General features: G+C 38.0%; 1 protein-coding gene across 2 annotated transcripts in view; it reads right to left on the reverse strand.

The window, feature by feature from the left end:
- The window catches only part of hipk3b (homeodomain interacting protein kinase 3b), an 88516-nt gene that overhangs the window by 27082 nt on the left and 41444 nt on the right, over positions 1-19990 (reverse strand). For both annotated transcript variants that reach the window (XM_052152012.1, XM_052152011.1), the window contains exon 3: positions 5769-5892. In XM_052152012.1, coding sequence (XP_052007972.1) covers positions 5769-5892 — 124 coding nt within the window. The remainder of the gene's footprint in view (positions 1-5768; positions 5893-19990) is intronic.

The following is a 19990-nucleotide window of genomic DNA, read 5'->3' on the forward strand; positions in this document are numbered from 1 at the left end:
TGGCACAAGTCACAGAAATGTTAATGATGGTTATGGGAGGAAAGTGTCACAACACACAATACATCGCACCCTGCTGCGTAGCATTGCAGGGTGCTTTTCCAACGTCGAAAGCACCTACAATGGGCAAGCAAGTGTCAGGACTGGACCTTGGAGCAGTGGAAGAAGGTCGCCTGACCCGATGAGTCCAATTTTCTTTTACATCACATGGACGGCAATGTACATGTGCACCGTTTACCTGGGGAAGTGATGGCACCCCAGGGTCTTCAGGGGCCTCACAACGGGAGGGAATGGTTTGAAAACTAGGAGCGGAGAAGGCACTTTGATTATAAAGCATGAATAAGCACACAGACGCACAGCAAACCCCCACATACTGGCACTTGTGCGCCAACACAGCCAGTAAGCAGCAGCCGTGCAAATTCTTGTGGAGAGTGTTTGGGCATGAGAGCACATGTTCTGCTGGGAAACCGTGGGTCCGGCCATTCATGTGGATGTCAATTTGACATGTGTCACCTACCTAAACATCTTTGCAGATCAGGTACACCCCTTTATGGAAATGGTATTCCCTGATGGCAGTGGCCTCTTTCAGCAGGATAATGCGCCCTGCCACACTCCACACATTGTTCGGGAATGGTTCGAGGAACATGATTCAAGGTGTTGCCCTGGCCTCCAAATTTTCCAGATCTCAAACCGATTGAGCACCTGTGGGATGTGCTGGACGAACAAGTCCAATACGTGGCAGCTCCACCTCACAACTTGCAGGACTTGAAGGATCTGCTACTAATGTCTTTGTGCCAGATACCACAGGACACCTTCAGTCCATGCCTCGGTAAGTAGGTCAGTGCTGTTTTGGCTGCACGCAGAGGGCCAACAGCATGTTAGGCAAGTGGTCAATATTTGGGTCATCGGTGTATGAACACCTGTGACCGAAATCTATTTTAAATGCGTAAAGTTTTGCAGAAATAGTTTACTCTGCTTCTTGTTATGTCTAATAATACCCCTTAATGACAAGGTCTTCCAAATCTTGGCATGTTTGGGATACGTCCCGTTCTGCATTTTCGCAACATACAGCAGCTCTATCAACTGACAACCATGCAAATATATTCATCACTGTATAAATAGTCTAGCAAAATCACCAGTGATTTAGATTTCTACAGTTGCATGGTATATACTAGAAGTAGATTTGTATATCGGGTTTACGATAAATAGGTGCCAATACTTAATTTTTGGAACTGTCGGTTACTGGCAAAAAACTATGCAAATAGTTGTCGATAGTTCTTTTATTTTTATTATTCCTCCATGTTCTGCTGGAGGAGTCTACAGTCAGAACAGAATGGTTCTACAGTATAACAGCGGCTTCTAGAAGTGAAAAAAAAAATGTACGTAGACATAAATAAATGTAAATCAAGGGCATGCAAAGAAAAAAAAAGTGGAAGTGTGCCCTGTCAGCACATACACTGGATCTCCAACTTCATCTCGTGAATAATAATAAACCTTACTGTAACTTAGATAAATATCAAATCCGATTTTAAGACAAATTTATACATAAACGCAGTTAATTCCAAAGGGTTCACAAACTTTATCTTGCCACTGTATATCACATGCAATTTTTAAGGCAACGTATTTTGAGTGTGTGCTTAAATGTAACCAAAATGATGAAAAACTGAAATACATTTAATTCATATTTTTTTAATTCATATTCATATATAAACAACATGGAAATTATAACTGAAATATACCCAAATTAATCAGAATCAAATCGAATCAAAATTGCACTGAGAATTGAATTAGGAAATCTGCATCAACACCCGGCCATAGTAGAGAGACGATTTGCTTCTAGTTGAGACACTATATTTTCTGACATACACCTTGCACGATAAAACCATCTCTGAAACGTTACATGCTTAAAATGAATTCTCTTTTAAGCACCACCCCAGACATTTCAGTGAAAACATGAAATTTAGCTTCACATATTAAGTACTCATTGCCAGTATTTCAAACCATTTATATTTCAAAGAATGTTGAAGGTTTGTCACTCCAAAGAATATGTAATTGGTATTTTTTATTTATTGTCTTTTTCACATAAATGGGGGACAAACTGTGTTACAGACATGACAGCTGTAAAAGCAGCATTCACTTTCATGATGAAAACCATACCAAATGCTTTGAAACCTGCAGACTTTGACCTTTGAGACATCAAGGCTGATGGATTGAAATAAGATTGAAATCACCATAGAGCCTTGAACAATTACTAAACTGCAAAAGTCTGCATTTTAAAATAGTCTTCTTTCACTACTTCAGTCGACGTTGCGTGAGCGAGCGGCACCCTCTAACGGGTGTGCGCGGCACACGCCGAGCAGCACAGCAATATGAGATGATGTTTATCATATTACAGTTCAAATCGCAAAGTTTGTCATAATTATCCCTTCTTAAATGTTGGATGTACGGCAGATGAAGCGTCCATAACAGTCACGTTCGTAACACATTATTATGGGTAGTTAAAATTCAGAAGGGAGCACTGAAATGTGGCGACGTCCTAAATGTGGCTCTTAAAAAAATAAATAAAACCAGGGCTTCAGACTAAAAGAGCCAAATGACTGTTTTTAGTCGCCAAATCACAGATTTTCTCAATTTAGATTGCTGTTCAGAAACAAGATAGAAAGCAGTCAGCTGATAAGCCATTCATCTGAGGTTTAATAAACAGTATATATAGTTGAGAAGTTTGCATACTCCTTTTGCCTCAATGTTTACACCCCTTTCATAATTTATACAAATATAAGAGATACAATTTTTTTATTTAGTACTGCTCTTCAAAATCTACATAAGCATATATTTACATAAAGTATAGTATGCATATAGTAGTGTGTTGCTTTCTTGAGCATCAAATAATTTTTGCACCTTGTGTAATAGTTGTTTATGAGTCCCTAAATTGTCCTATTTATAAACTGGTGCGGTACTTTTAATTATAAAGAAGCCCAAAATACAAATGGGACTTCTATTTTGAAATGTTTGCACTCCCAGTTGTGAACACACTGATGGATGATTTGCTTAGAAAGTGGAGAAACTGCTAACTTGAGCTCCTGAGTTCAAACCCAATATGTAGTTTTGCACATCCTAAATATCAGCAGCCCCAGTGGGATGATGAGGAACGATACCAGGCAGAGCAAAAAAACTTCTCATGTGCTGTGGGGGGTTATGTACCGCCTCATACAGTATAATGAGGGGTTATATATGGGGCAGTAGGGGACATACAGTGGAGTGCATATGGCACCCACTGGCATCCAAAATCCATAAGCTCCCCCATCCCAGCTGCCTTAATGTCCCAGCTGGCCACTGAGTTTCACTGAAAACAATCACAACCCATGCAACTGCCGCCACCCACCCTGTCATGTCATGGGCTGCTGGGACTGCTGCTCTCCAAACCCTCCCTAGAAACAGTGTGCTAATCTGGGCTTGTTCCTGTGCATAGATTCTCTAGTGCCCCTCCTCTCAGATTCACCCCAGGGTCTTCAGGGGCCCCACAATGGGAGGGAACGATTTAAAGACTAGGAGCGGAGAAGGCACTTTGATTATAAAGCATGCATAAGCAGACAGACGCACAGCAAACACCCACATACTGACACTTGTGCGCCAACACAGCCAGTAAGCGGCAGCCGTGCAAATTCTTGTGGAGATTGTTTGGGCCTGAGAGCACATACCACGACACTGTGCTAAACAGATTACGTCAAGAGCAAGAGAAATGTGAGAGAACTCGGCATCAACAAAAGAGATGTGCAGAGTGTGTGTCTGTATAACACACACACACACAGGGAGAGGAGAGAGAGAGAGAGAGAGAGAGAGAGAGAGAGAGAGAGAATCTCACAAATATACATCCAGGTCCAGGACAAAATCAAAGGGGGGAAAAAAAAAACATTTTGTGACAATTGAGCACATTTCCCACCAAAATTCATATTATTGTAATGCTAGACATTTTACATTCGTTTTTTGTTTATAATTCCCATTGTTTTCAATTATGATTTTCATTAAATTCTCATTACTGTGATTCAGAGATTTGTTTTTATTTAAAGGAACATTCCACCCAATTTTGGCATTCAAAACCCCCTATAACTTCCTTTATCTGGAGCACAAAATGAGAAAATTATTCAACACTTAATTTAATACAATGGCAGCATTAAGGCAGAGTATTGATATTTCCTGATTCGATTCACAAGCTCTCAATTTGATTAGATTCTGATCCATTTGGGTATTTTTCAGTTTTAATTTGCATTTTCCTTACATATCTTTCAGCTAATGCTGTTAATTACACAGGAGACATCATTACTTGGAAAATTATAAAAAGTGGTGGTGGAGTAGTGGTCTAAGCACATAACTGGTAATCGGGTAATCAGAAGGACGTTGGTTCAAGCCCCACAGCCACCACCATTGTGTCCTTGAGCAAGGCACTTAACTCCAGGTTGCTCCGGGGGGATTGTCCCTGTAATAAGTGCACTGTAAGTCGCTTTGGATAAAAGCGTCTGCCAAATGCATAAATGTAAAAATGTAAATGTAAAAAAATTATGTCTTGAAACTCAAAATATTAGTGCTGTCAGTTGATGAAAATTTTAATCACGATTAATCGCTTAATTATTTGTAGTTAATCACGATTAAATCGCAGATTTTGAAAGTGCTGAAATTTGACACTATATAAACTTCTTTTCTTGTCAAAATGCATTTATTTGTAACAAAATCAACACCAGTGGCGCTTTGAACTCCACATGAAGAGCATTTGCAGACAAAAAGTCTCATATGTGTTTTGGTGATATTTAAGACTTGATGTGCTTCTGTGGTAATTAAAATGGCCCTTACATAGGCTGAAAAATACTTTATTTCGATCACAAGTCCCTACCAGGGCTCCTTTCTCCATCATTTTATCATGGAAGTGCTGTTGTGTGTGTGCAACGATTATTTTATTTATCTAGATGACAACCTCTGTCATAGGAGAGAGCGTACTGCTCAACCAGCGTGTTATGATAATACCGGCCACAGAAAGTCTATGGGACCGCCATTATGGTTATGCTATTTTATGCAAAGCTTGTAGGCTGTCTCGGTAGAAGGGCTCTGTTGTGTGTGTGCTGTGAAACGTGCGCCAGTGTAATGACTCCGGGCGGACACATTACAAAGGTTCCACCCTTCAAACCAGCGTTTATGCTGGTTTATGTTGTATTAAAAGTAAATGTGTTAATCGCGATTAAGTAAAATTAACACGCTAAACTTTAATTTAATCGCATGCGTTAATTCTGACAGCTCTAATATATATATTGTTACATGTTTATTGTTTATATACTTAATTTGCACTATTTACAAGTATCTACATTGATATGTAGAACAAAACAAAATTTTTTTATTATTGTTGTTTTGAATTAACAACTGTCTGTAAAGAACAGAAAGGATATTAAAATAGACATTATTCATTTACAAATGGATTGCGTAGATCTCGCCTTTGGACACACATTACACAGGTTAAACAAAATGTTTACTCGCAACATACAGTTAAGGATATCGCTGCTGAACTTCATCGCCACTATATCTCATTAAATGATCATTACATATTTTGAGTGTGAAATTGTGAATCTTATTTGTCATAATTAAAGACAATTGTTATATAATCTATCTGCATTATACCGGCCATCACCCAAAAAAAGATTTAAAAAAGTAAATATAATTTATTTCTTTATTTTTGGAATGAAATTTGACCTGTAAATGTTCTTGACAGAGTGAGAGGGCTGTTGTACCTGGTCAAACTCGAGGGCTCCTGGGTAAAGAGGCCAGCCCAGAAAAAGCTCAGCGATCACACATCCCAGAGACCACATGTCTATAGCTTCACAGAACGGCAGACCAAGAATGATCTCTGGAGCCCTGCAGACCAAACAAACACAAACAAGACAAACAGGGTCACCATTACAAACACACGGATTAGGATTTCACCATAAGACTAAAAACATTAAGAACCTTTTCAAAACCTCACACAACAAAATCTGTGTGTTTAAGCTAATGACAGCCCCATGCCATGGTAAAATAAAAGAATATGTCATATTTTGAGAACTTGACGCAATTTGGGACACACAGTTCTGAAATCACATGCAGCTTATTTAAGACTATAATATGACAGAATGATGGCAACACTTCAGGTTAATGGCAAAGTTCTTGATTGCAAAAAATAAACAAATTAAAAAAAAAATCACAATTAAACAGTTTTTGCGAGAGAAAATCAACAATGCCACATTTGAATACACTTTATATTTTTCTATTCATTTTCCTTTCTAAAAGTTTTTGCTTTAAATAATTTGTATGTACTTGGTAATTTGTGTATCATCTGTATATAATATTGACCATTTTGATATCATATATTGTTAAAATGCTAAAACAAGTCAAAATCTATAACATCTCTCTCTCACTGGCTACTTGTCAAATAAACATAAAAACAGACACATTATATTAAAGTTTAGGTCCACTTAGGTCTATACTCGTTGCAATAAAATTTGTATTTACAGCTTGTTTTTTGCAGTGGTTGAACACTGTAACCAATCACAGACATGTCTTTAACTCGCTTTATTACAATTTTGCTGCTAAGAGGGTCAATGTGAAGTTGATCCTTAAGGCACTGTCTTGATACACTGATGTATAAACAGCAAAAGTCATTTGGAGACACACTTCTCAGCTTGTTTTGGATGTTAAGCCAACATTAAGAGTATGGTATGCAATTATAACATACTAAAATGATCATTTTTGTCAGTAAACCATTATACATTTTCAGTGGTTTAATTAATGTCTTCTGAAGCGATACGACTAACTATTAATCTGCACTTCCGGCATGTTTGTGCGAGACTACAGTGCCGTTTACGCCAGAGAGGAGGGATGCTGATCAGAAGCTTCATTGGGTTCGTATTTGTATACACAGATGAGCCAAAACATTATGACCACCTGCCTAATTTGCTGTTGCTCCTCCACGTTCCACCAAAACAGCGCCGACCTGCCAAGGCATGGACTCTACAAGACCCCTGAAGGTGTTCTGTGGTTTCTGGCACTAAGTCATTAGCAGCAGATCCTTCAAGTCCTGTAAGATGCGATTTGGAGGCGAAGTGGATCTGACTTGTTGGTCCAACACATCCAACAGATGCTCAGTCGGCTTGAGATCTGGGGACTTTGGAAGCCAGGACAACACCTTGAACTTTTCAACATGTTCCACAAACCATTCCCGAACAATGTGTGAAGTATGGCAGGGTGCATTATAATGCTGAAAGAGGCTACTGCCATCAGGGAATACCATTGCCATGAAGGGATGTGTACTTAGTCTCCAACGATGTTTAGGTGTCGCCAGTTTGTGGTTTGTCCCTCCTTGGACTACTTTCGTTAAGTACTCACCACTGCTGACTGGGAGCACCCCACAAGTCTTGCCGTTTCAGAGATGCTCTGACACAGTCGTCTGGCCGTAACTCGGGCTAAAACGATTAGTCAACGTTATTGACAATTTTGTTATTGATAAAAAACTGTCAACAAAACCTTTCGCTGTTGAATAATCGTTTGATCTTATTTATCGTAACATGAGATCACATTAAACAGTAATGATGATGCGAGAGAGCGTCTGACTGAGGAAGAATTACACAGATCACAGTCCAGATGCACTCCAAACTTTCCAAACAGCTTCAGGTGATGTAGATTGCAAAGTATGAGGGAATTATAATGCAAAAATACAAAATAAGCAAATACAGAAGCACTTTCATTGTGGAATAAGTGGAGCTGGGGCAAAACCTGCGTGTCGAGTATCTTTAAATGAAACACCCCTGTGTTACATCTTAAATGCAGTTTTAATGCATTCTAGCTTTTTTAAAGTTCACATAAAAGAAAGCAGATCATGTCATTAACTACAAACTCCAACTCTGGCATTTCTCTGTGCTGTCAGCGCCTCTTCTATGAGTTGCGTGACTGTCCCGATCTAAGGGGGAGAGATTGAAACTGCACCCGGCTGAGACACACTCTGTGGCGGGAACACTTGTCCCTCACGCGCACTTACTGCAGCTAGATTATAACGTGATGGCTCGCGACTTATTGAATGATAATATATGTCACTGTGCATTTCTTATCGTGAAGAAAATTGGCAATACGCAGCTTTATTAATAAGAGAGAGTTTGTTTTTTGGTGAGAAAGCTGGATTGAAGTGAACAGAAAGGTGATAGAGGAAGTCTTCGCTCCATTATACACTGAAACAAAATATGTTCATGTTTTTTTGGCTTGTTTTCCAATATAAATATCTAAAACTCCATTGAAACAATGTACATTCTCTTTAGCAGCTATACTGCAGAAGAAGAAAATATTATGTGAGAATGTTGAATATAATAATAATAAAAAATTGAAAAATAATTGTAAATAAGAAAAAATCCAAATATTTAAAAATACCTAAAAATCATTTAAAAAAGATGCATTCACCTGAGAAGCAGCATATCAGATATTTAGTCTTGCTTTTAGAGAATAGATCTTGAATAGAATTATATTTTGTCTTTATTGCACTCACAGAAGTTTCACCAAGTGAGAAAATACACTTATATTTAAGATACATTCTCTTAAAGCAAGTCTAAGTATCTTATATTTTGCTTCTCAATTAAATGTATATTGTTTTTAGGATTTTTAGAACATTTTAAATAGAAAACAAGAGAAAAAAAACTCCATAACAATAGATTTTTTTCAGTGAATAGACCGATTCCTGGAAAAATACAAAATTAGAAGTATTTCAGGGTGCATGGAACGATAGTGTCTGTAGCTACAAACATGCATTCAAAGCTGCCAGGTCAGCATATTTTAGTAAACTCATAGAAAATAACCACAACAATCCTAGATGTTTATTCAGTACTGTGGCTAAATTGGTTAGGAATAAAGCCTCAACCGAACCAGATATTACGTCACAGCTCAAGAGTAATTTCTTTACAGATAAAATTGAAATAATCAGAAATAAAATTGGAATTATGCAATCATCTGTCATAGCACCTCAGAAAACAGTGTCGAATAATTTCCCTCATGTGCAACTTCAATCCTTCGCTATCATAAGTCATGAAGAGCTAACAAAACTTATTGAAACATCAAAAGCCACAACTTGTTTGTTAGATCCTATGCCAACTAAGCTCTTAAAAGAGGTATCTCCTGTAATATCAGAACCTCTTCTTAATATCATTAACTCCTCGCTATGCTTAGGACATGTCCCAAGAAACTTTAAAATGGCAATTATCAAACCGCTAATTAAGTAGCCACAACTTAATCCTGGAGAACTTGCTAATTATAGACCGATTTCAAATCTCCCGTTTATGTCAAAAATACTAGAAAAGGTAGTTTCCTCCCAAATATGTTCATTTCTACAGAGAAATAGTATATATGATGAATTTCAATCAGGATTTAGGCCTCATCACAGTACAGAGACTGCACTTATCAGAGTTACAAATGACTTGCTCTTATCATCTGATCGCGGCTGCATTTCTCTTCTAGTGCTTTAAGATCTTAGTGCTGCATTCGACACGATAGATCACGACATTCTCTTGAATAGGCTAGAGAATTATGTTGGAATTTGTGGAGTGGCATTAGCATGGTTTAGGTCATATATAGCAGACCGCTACCACTTTGTCTATGTAAATGAGGAATTGTCAAACCAAACAAAAGTAAAACATGGAGTACAACAGGGATCAGCTTTAGGGTCTCTGCTTTTCTCCATGTATATGCTTCCCCTGGGAGATATTATCAGGAATCGTGGAATAAGTTTCCACTGCTATGCTGACGATACACAACTTTATATTTCTTCAAAACCTGATGAGATTTCACAATTCTCAAAATTAGCAGAGTGTATTAATGAAATAAATGATTGGATGGCCAGAAATTTCCTTCTACTCAATTCTGACAAAACAGAGGTTCTAATTATTGGACCAAAAAACTCTAAAAATAAGCCACTACAATATAATTTGACTCTAGATGGATGTACTGTTACATCATCTTCAACAGCGAAGAACTTAGGTGTTATATTTGATACCACTCTGTCCTTTGAAAATCAAATTACAAATGTTTGTAGAACAGCATTCTTCCACCTAAGAAATATTGCTAAATTAAGGCATATGCTCTCGGTTGCTGATGCCGAAAAACTAATTCATGCGTTCGTGACCTCAAGACTAGATTATTGTAATGCATTACTGGGAGGATGTCCAGCAAGATCAATAAATAAACTTCAATTGGTTCAAAATGCAGCAGCCAGAGTGCTGACGAGAACCAAGAAATATGATCATATTAGCCCCATTTTATCATCGTTACATTGGCTACCTGGTAAATTCCGTATTGATTTTAAAATTCTGTTAACTACGTACAAAGCTTTGAATGGTCTAGCTCCGCAGTACTTAAGTGATCTTCTACCACGCTATATTCCAACACGTTCATTAAGATCGCAAAATTCTGGCCTATTAATAGTTCATAGAATATCAAAATCCACTAAAGGAGGAAGATCCTTTTCATATTTGGCTCCTAAACTATGGAATAGTCTCCCAAACACTGTTCGAGATGCAGACACACTCTCTCAGTTTAAGTCTAGACTAAAGACTCATCTATTTAGCCAGGCATACACCTAATTTATCCTTCAACCCACAATTAGGCTGCTTTAGTTGGCTCTGCCGGAACCAGAAACCAGAAACATTGAGCATGATCTCTAACTCTGCAATAAATTCAATGGCATCTACGCTTACATCTTTTTATTTGTTTCCCTGTCTCAACCTCGGGACTCCTATCCTGAGGTCACCAGAACCGGCTGGATCCAGCACCATTCCTGCTTCATGTTTGACTCCACTGCTACATGTCGCAGAATGATGATGACTAAATGCAGCCGGTGCCAGCCAAACATCACTTCAATCTATTATGACGGACTTCAGAGGATGAAATGATGCCAACTCCAACCTGCATCACCTCGGTCTATTTATGGACTACGATCTTGAAATGAAATGCATAGACTAACTATTGCCAACAAAAGCCTTCATCAGCCAATTAACAAGGACAATTGCATCTATGTGAACTTCTGCAATTAATCAAGATGGACTTCAAAGACTTTGGTCATTAATCTTACAGTTCAAACACAATCGATGTTTAATCACTGACCCTTAACACTTACTTAGTTTAATAATTTTAAACCATGATTTTACCTATACATAATTAATATTTACATTACATTCATAACATTCAGTGAGTCTGGTTTCTCCCAAGGTTATTTCTCTCCATTAATCTACACCTTGTTACGAGATGATCAACGTTATTCACTTCACCTGTGATTGGACGTAATGTTTTGGCTCATCAGTGTACGTTTCTTTTTTTTAAATGCTGTACACCTCACTAATCGCGTGAACATGCCAACGCCCTTACATGACACAAGAGGTCACGTGATCTCGAACCTCTCGTGGACACCCATAGGAGATCTGTCTGGAAGCGAAGATTAATAGTTAAAAAAAAGTTTTAAATATTGATCGGTTTCTCTCATATACCTTTCGCATCGCTTTTTGGAGCTTCAAAGACCCTGATTGCATTTTATGGACCAACAGCACTGTGATATTTATCTCAAATTAATTTGTGTTCTGCAGAAGAATGAAAGTCATACACATCTGGGATGGCACAAGGGTGAGGAGTATAACCAATATAAACATACAGTTACATGTATATTTCCAGAAAATATTATGTTGGCTTAATGTAGTATTAGTCCAACACCAGACCTGGTTACACAGTTTAACATGTCATTGAGTTCTACTTTACTGTAAGTGTAACCATGGGGACGCAGGAAGCCCAGTGACTGCTTAGCAACAAATCACCACAGTGATCTCATTGAATGGCATTAAGGTTTGTCCGTGTGCGAGCGTGATGCAGCTTCAGTCAGTGTTCATTTGAGTAAGTCTGTGTGACGGATTACTGACACTCAGGTTACTCGAGTACAAACACACACAATTAGTGAAATATGAGCTCTGTTCCAAAACTTAGTAAGCTGCCTACTTGGGTATTACAGCATTGTAAAGACTGCTTATACAGGGTTCCCACACCTTTAATGAATTTTCACTGACAAAGAGCAATTTCTCACTGATTAAATATTTTAGAGCAGAGCAAATTTGAAAATGATACAGTAAATCAGATTTTTAATAACATTAAGATTATATTAATTCCCAAGTTTTTTTTCTTCTCAGATTTAACATCTAAAATCTATGATTTTATGATTATACATTTTGATAAATCCCTTATAAATCTAGTTTTTCCATGACCATGGGAACCCTGCTTATAGAATAGCACATTTCTAAGGCAGCATCACATGACAAGGCAATCTCACAATGCATTGTCACAAGCTCCAAGTTATACATTTTGGGTTGTTTCTCACCTTTGAACAATTTCCATTGTATGCATTCAGAAGACTTGAAATATGACACGCAAGCTGAATGGCTAGATTTTTTTAAAGATCATTTTTGGTACTTTTTTGAAGTTTTGAAGTTGATACAGTCATAAAATGGCAGTTTATGGTGAGCACCTCATCAAGCTTCAAAAGAACACAAAAGTATAATTCAAAAGTCCAATAAATTATTCATGAGACTTATGATTGTTATGAAAGCATACAATACGCTTTGTTGAGAAAAAAAAATAAAATTGAATGTATTATTCAGTGAAATATTCACCGATGGTTGATCTCCTGTACACGTTCATGATAGGGCACGAGAGCACCAGTTCACACCCTCACGACATTGAGCCGTTAAAGCGAAAACTCGTTTTATCTGGTTTTCTGTGGATCTCTTTTTAGATAAACAAAACAAGTTTTCCAGGGTTCGTACACATTTTCACTACTAAATTTCCAAGACTTTTTCATAAATTTCAAAAACTCTTTAGCAGCGTTCCAAATGTTTCTACTAAGGTTGTCAATTTAATGTTAATTCGGTTTGATTAATTATATATAAATATAACGCGTTAAACAAACTAACGCAATTAAATGGAGTGGTGGTGGTGTAGTGGGCTAAAGCACATAACTGTTAATCAGAAGGTCGCTGGTTCGATCTCCGCAGCCACCACCATTGTGTCCTTGAGCGAGTCACTTAACTCCAGGTTGCTCCGGGGGGATTGTCCATGTAATAAGGGCTCTCTAAGTCACTTTGGATAAAAGCGTCTGCCGAATGCATAAATGTAAATGTAAATTAATCATGAATGAGGAACATTTCTACCATCGGAGCAATTCAAGCGTGAATTACACATTGGGCAGTAAGCGAATCTCAAACTGTATGAGCAAAGGGCAACTGCAGAACAAACCACAGACATGCTTGACACCACTTGTGACATCACAAGATGAGAACATGTTCTTGCATTCAAGCACAGTTGGACAGAGCACAATTCTGAATGCACAGATATACAAGACATGTTTTTCTACATTTCAAACCACGTTTAACTTGATGCAGCGACCTTAAAACGTTGTTTGTTGCGACAAAACAAAAGAGCTCAAAAAGCGTTCATCTGACGCACATTTACATTGACGCGTCCTAAGAAAGCCATTATAATAAATATATTTCTTTACTAATTCAATAGCAAAATAGATTGCTATGGAAGGTAGGCCAATGATAGGATTATGTTCAATAATATGGAAATTAATATATTGCCTTTTTACACTTATTAGACTTTTTTTTCTCATCAATGTGTTTCCTTGTACTTGTCTTTACTTGTAATGTAATGCATTTTAATGATTTTTTTTGTTTTTTTGCTGTGAACACTTTGTTTTTGCTTTGTCTTGTCCACATCTTTTGGATCTCTCACTGTCAGCTTTTCAATGCCCACTTAGATTTTTCACAAACCACTTTTATCTTGTTCAAACAAATAGAGGAAAATCCACTGGATTTAACGTTAATTAAACACCAGCACCTCCTGAGATGGTTTGAAATTAATTGCAGCGCTCACAAATATGACACAAATGAGTGCAAACTGTTTTCAGACCACTGACAGAGAGATAAATATTCTTCATATGTGGGGGAAAGATCAAGGGACATCAATAAATATCAGAACACGTCTTCTCTCATGTTTTCTGTTAAAAACAGATCACTGAGACTTGTAATGATCGCTCATCAAGAAGTGGACAATTTACACCCGTTTCACACATACACCGTGTGCGGTACACGTATGCGGTGCGTATACGGTACAGGAGCAGCACGCGCTATAGTGCTTTCACATATGCTGCGTTTGCAGTGCACTACTGATCCGCAGTTTCTGTGTGCCACAAAATCAAAAATGTGTAAGTAATTTTGATTTTAAATCCAAACATTAACTTTGAGATTGTTTAAGGCATTGAAACAGTATGAAAATGTATTTTAATCATTGTGATTCTTTGTTTTACATGTAGTTCGAGTTGTTGACAGAAGCTATCGCGCTATATCTGTTGCTAAGAAGGAGAAGAATGAGATGCATTTGGGTAAATTTTAGGGTAAAAAAAATCAATATGATGGCATTTTGCAACTTTTGGGAGTATAATCATACTTTTTTGTTTTTCTTGACCCTGTTATTTAGTAACTGTAGAACACATTAACTGTAATTATGTGTATATGATGAAATTATTACAGTTTTTGTCAATCTATGTCTATTTTAATGTGAACAACGCGCTGCCACTTTAATTCAGTGCGGTGCAGCACAGCAAAAATAGACTCGGTGCGGAAACGATCGCTGCACTGCTGTATACGCACCGCAACTGGAACGGATCGACGGACTGCATCCGCGTGCAGTGTAAAAGCGCTAACCTGTTAACATGGGTACGGAAAAAAAAATACGCACCGCATACGCACTGCAAACGGAGTATGTGTGAAACAGGCGTAACACTGCTCACAAGCAATCATCACCATAAGCTGAATTCATATATATTCATACAATAATGCAAATATGTAATGTACTTTACCTTTACACTGTCCATATGAACATGAGCAATCATAAGCAAACTTCTCAAGCGTTAATGAAGTGCCTATTCACCAATCACAACACTAGACCTACTCTTGTTTCTGCAGTAACTCATTTTGCATAGTGCTCTGCGTGGGCTCTGAGAAGCGCTTATTCGCTTTACTCCGCGATTGCACCGAACTTAAAACTTCTTAGCACACTTGTATTGCTGAAAATATTTTGTTAGAAAATTCCATGACTTTTCCAAAATATTCAGTGTTAACTTGTTTTTTTATGACATTTCCAGGCCTGGAAAACACGGTTTCAAAAGGACTTCCATGACCGTACGAACCTCCCAATGTCGCGAGGGCGTTGCGTGAACTGTTTTTCTCATGCCCTATATAATCACACACAGGAAATCAACAGTCGGTCAACAGTTTCACCGAATAATACATTCGATTTCGGTTTATTTCTCATCAAAGCTTATCGTATGCTTTCATAACAATCATGAGTCTCATGAATAATTTATTAGACTTTTGAATTATACTTTTGTGTTCTTTTGAAGCTTGAAGAGGTGGTCACCATAAACTGCCAGTGTATGACATCACTGAGCACAACATCTTTTCACAATTTCTCCCTCTGTGTTAAGAAAATGAAAGAAATGGGGTCATAGTAGTAATCCAGTAAAAGGTAATCTCCAATTGTATAATCAATGTCTTCTGAAATGATCTAGTTGCAACCAGACCACATTAAACTGTATTCTTATGATCTTTGTGTATGAGTGTATGACATACAATCCCATGCTCTGGACAACTTGGGTCGTCTTATTTTCACTTTAACTAAGATAGTCACACGTTAGTCAGAGGGCTTCTTCCTGGTACAGACAGCGAGTGCACCAGACTTCAGACTTCTGCAAGGCCATCTCCTCTGCTGATCTAAATTTAGATCGATGCACGCGCAGCTACCGTTACTTCTCCTAGTACAGTACGGCCTATATGATGCCATCAGTGCTACGCTTAAGCAACTATTTTTGCATTGGTATTAAAATTATCCTCTTGCGTCAAAGGTTTGCTTTCCATTATCACAACAGTGTGGGACACGCAAAGCAACATACCTCTGACATACCACAGCTCTAAAAACACACTGAAGTTACACAGCAGTTCAGCTGTTCCCGCGTAAGATGACCAAGCATTAAACAGTTAAGTGATCTCATATTTTAATGTGTTAATGTGTACATTTTATTTAATATCTAAATGACTTTAGTGCTGTTACAGTAAGGAATGGAAATCTAAGACCTTACAGAACGTGTAGAGACTCTGATAACATTAGTATGCATTGCGACAAAGCAATTAAAATTGAAACGCAAGGCTCAAATTATTAAACACAGTTGTTAACCAAACAGCGAGTGGCAGAATAATCGAACTGATCACAGAAAGATCTCAGGAGAAGGCTGAACTGAGTACAATAACTAGAGCATTATAGATCTTCTCTGGCTGTAAAGGCTGTAAATCAACTATAAAGACATTTTAAGGCTAAGATTTGTGATTTCTGGAACAATTTGGCTATTCGGAAAGGCATTTAGAGTAGTGTATAGGCCTAGGCAATATGGCCAAACAAATTATCACCATGATTTTTTTTATATCATTTGATATCGATATTCATCACAATATGCATTTCATACCATTAATGGGGCAGAACAGCATTCTACATGTTTGTTAGACCTCAAGAATGAATTAAACATAACTTGCTTGTTTACAAGTAAACTCCAGAGAGTTAGCTAACTTTAAAGTACAGTCAGTTTAGGATCCTACACAAGGTGTGTGACCTCTTTTTACTGAAATTTTGCCAATTTCATAATCTTCAGCTGACGTTTGACTCCACTGAAAGACTTTGTGACGCTCCACACTCCAGCTCAGCAGGTGGCGGTAATGTACCAAAAGCTGGATGGCCAACCGCAAATAAACATCACAAGAAGAAAAACACTTTCTTGCCTGTGACAGCTCTAAGGATCATGAAAAAACTTTAAATAGTACATACAGTAAATAAACAGCATTGGTGTTAATTTCAGAGATGTTGTTGTGTTCAGCTGTCTTGTTGGGCACACAACAATGTTGTGTTGAATGTTGTGTTGAATTAGCCAGATAGCTAGCTGCCAGCTAATGGCTACCGAGCCTCATTGCTGGTTTCCATCCTGGTTACCTCTTAACAGGCTGATTTCATGACTGTGATTGAGTTAGCTAGCTGTGTGTATAATTTTGTAAAAATTTTAACTTTATTCACAAAGAACGGAACATTTCAACATTTACATATATAACTTTGCTGTTATTAGAAATGAGGATAGAATGCTCAGGTTGCACAGGTTTATAAACTGTGGCCATATGATTCTAAAAGGGCATGAGGTTGTTAATTTTGCACAATAAAATGTGACAAACTTGACGTTAGGTTTCATTGTATTCAAAGCCCTTTAAAAGACAACACAGTTCTCACTCTTCCTCTGTTGTTTTCACTCTCTCACATAAAAGGTGAAATGCAGACTTTTGAGGACGTAACATGATCTGTGAAACCAAACACTCATGTGTTACTTCAACGTGATGGCTGAAAAGAAGCTAGGTGTAACGAAACTTGTGTGGGTCAGTAAACTTGAGGAAGATGTTTCTGGGCATTCAAATGTTTTTGCAAAAGTTGCATTTATGGTGCGTTCACATACAACGTGAAGAAAATTTTCACCTCTCTTTGCTCATGCGAGTTTGACCACTGGATTATAAAAGTGTTAAATCTCGCGTTCGCATGAGTAACGCAAACCCGCGAGTATTCCCCCTTCTCTTCTGGAAAAGGACAGGAAGAGGGGCTTCTACGACTTGGTTCGAAGTAAAGAACAACAAATAGCTGGAATCAAGTAGACGCACACATTTTTAGAATTTACCAGGTAGTCCAACTTCCTCGCTCACTTTCCTCCAAGCGATGTCTTTTTTTCGTCCGGTCTCTGTACATGTATGACGTTGTGTCACACAATTTCGGGTGCCCACACACCGCTACAATAATGTTTTCATCCATTTTTCCAGATTTCTTCTGCTACTATGTCAATACGTCAGTGACATCCAGACAATCTCAATGCTGATAGTCTTTCGCAACAACACGTCAAGCGAATTTCTCACTCGTATGCGAATGAAGCGATTTTGCGTGTTCAAGTCACGTCATTCGCTTCATTCGTTCCAACCGGCGCAAATTTGCATCTATTCGCATCGAATTTGTATCTAACCGCGCCACGCAAAACGCTTGCTTGTATGTGAACGCACCATTACACATACAGACTTTTCCAGAAATTTACCTACAATTTGCAGTTTGGATTTCATATTTGAACATACTGGTCAATTTTGCTCTGGCAATTTTCCATAATGCAAAGTTGTTTCATTACCTATACCTTTCCTTAATGATGCTATGTGTGAACAGCACATCTGGAACATTTACCAGTAAAGGCAACCCAACGATTTTCCAGTAATTTACCTGGTTGCATGTGTGAACGGGACTAGAGATTAATGTTATCAAAGACGACAGTAACTGGCAACCAAAAAAGCTTTGTCAAACTCAGGGTTTTAAATTTACAACCAAATAATGCCTTCTGAACGCTAAAACAATTTCCAACCAAACGTAAGCTTTTGAAAGCAATAAGCTTATGAGGATATATTTAAAATTGAAAGTGTTGCAAGTAACAAATCTCACCTGGGTGCAAATGAGCTTAAACTGAATATTCTATACCCCCAACATATAAAGCTTAAATCAAATATCTGACAGTTTAGTGTGACATTTTAGCATGGTTCGCTCAATTGTTTTTAATATGAATGCAGTTTTGAGGACCAGGGAGCGTACCGTGGAACAGGCCTTTACGAAAATCGATAGGTCATGGCAAATTTGCTGCAAATTCGCCACTGATCATTTTCATATGCAAATGAGATTTGCGGCAAATTGTGCATTGTTGCCAATGGTTTGCCAGAGGTTCACCACTACCGGCAAAGAGCTACAAACTTCTGGCAAACATTTGAAGCTCATTTGCATGTGAAAATAACAAGTGGCAAGTTTGCGGCTAGTTTAGATTTATGTAAGGGGAAACAGAGACTACCTGTAGGAGGTAGTATGAGCTCATTTTCAATGGAACTGTGGCACGGTTTGCATGAGTGAGAAAGCAGTGTGTACACGGGTCAGCACTTGTACAGGGAGGTAAAATAACTTGTGCATGCGTTTTTGCCAATTTAAGCATGACGACATCGTCAGTTGCACAAAAACACACGTGCACCATGAGTGGCAAGGGAACATAAACAAGGCTGCAAATACATTGCTCGCAACCAGCGGTCTCCTCAAAAAATAACTTTTGTGAGCATCAGATATAGTCGCCTTCTCCCAGACATGCATATCTGCTGAATTGTGGCATGTGATGCAGAGGCACAAGTGCCAGTCACTCTGGTGTCCATAATGACACCAAATTAATAAAAAAAAAACACCAAAAAAAAAAAAAAAAACACCAAAAAAAAAAAAAACAGCAACCCACGTTGTGTTCTCAATCATGTGCATGTTTGTGAAGCAGACTGACAACTGCATTTAAATACTGTGTGAATCTTCTACATTTTTATTCAATGTGGGTATGGAATACAGGAGTTACTGAAGGAATTGCGATGTTTCACATGAGATGAACATAGCAACGCTGTAGCATCTTGCGGCTATGAACAAGAAAAATGAATGCTATCAGTTCAGCCCATTTATACCCCGTTTACACCTGGTATTAAAACGTCTCGGGTGATCCAATCATATGTGGTCCAGTGAGACACAGCGCTGTTTACACCTGCTCACGTAAATTGAATTAGCATGACTTTAAAGCGCAACAATGAAAAGACAAAGCGTGACAAAAGTGTTGTCTCTCAGATGCGGTTGAAATTTTATATAAGCACAAATGCAACATACTAGCAGAATAATACATTATTTTAGTGGAGTACCTGTATTTAAGGGCCTTCAGATGTTCATGCTGTATTTAGGGCTGACCACATGTCATCGGATCACCTGAAACGCATCGTAATACCTG

Source organism: Xyrauchen texanus, chromosome 21 (genome assembly GCF_025860055.1).
Source record: "Xyrauchen texanus isolate HMW12.3.18 chromosome 21, RBS_HiC_50CHRs, whole genome shotgun sequence".
NCBI classification, from domain to species: domain Eukaryota; kingdom Metazoa; phylum Chordata; class Actinopteri; order Cypriniformes; family Catostomidae; genus Xyrauchen; species Xyrauchen texanus.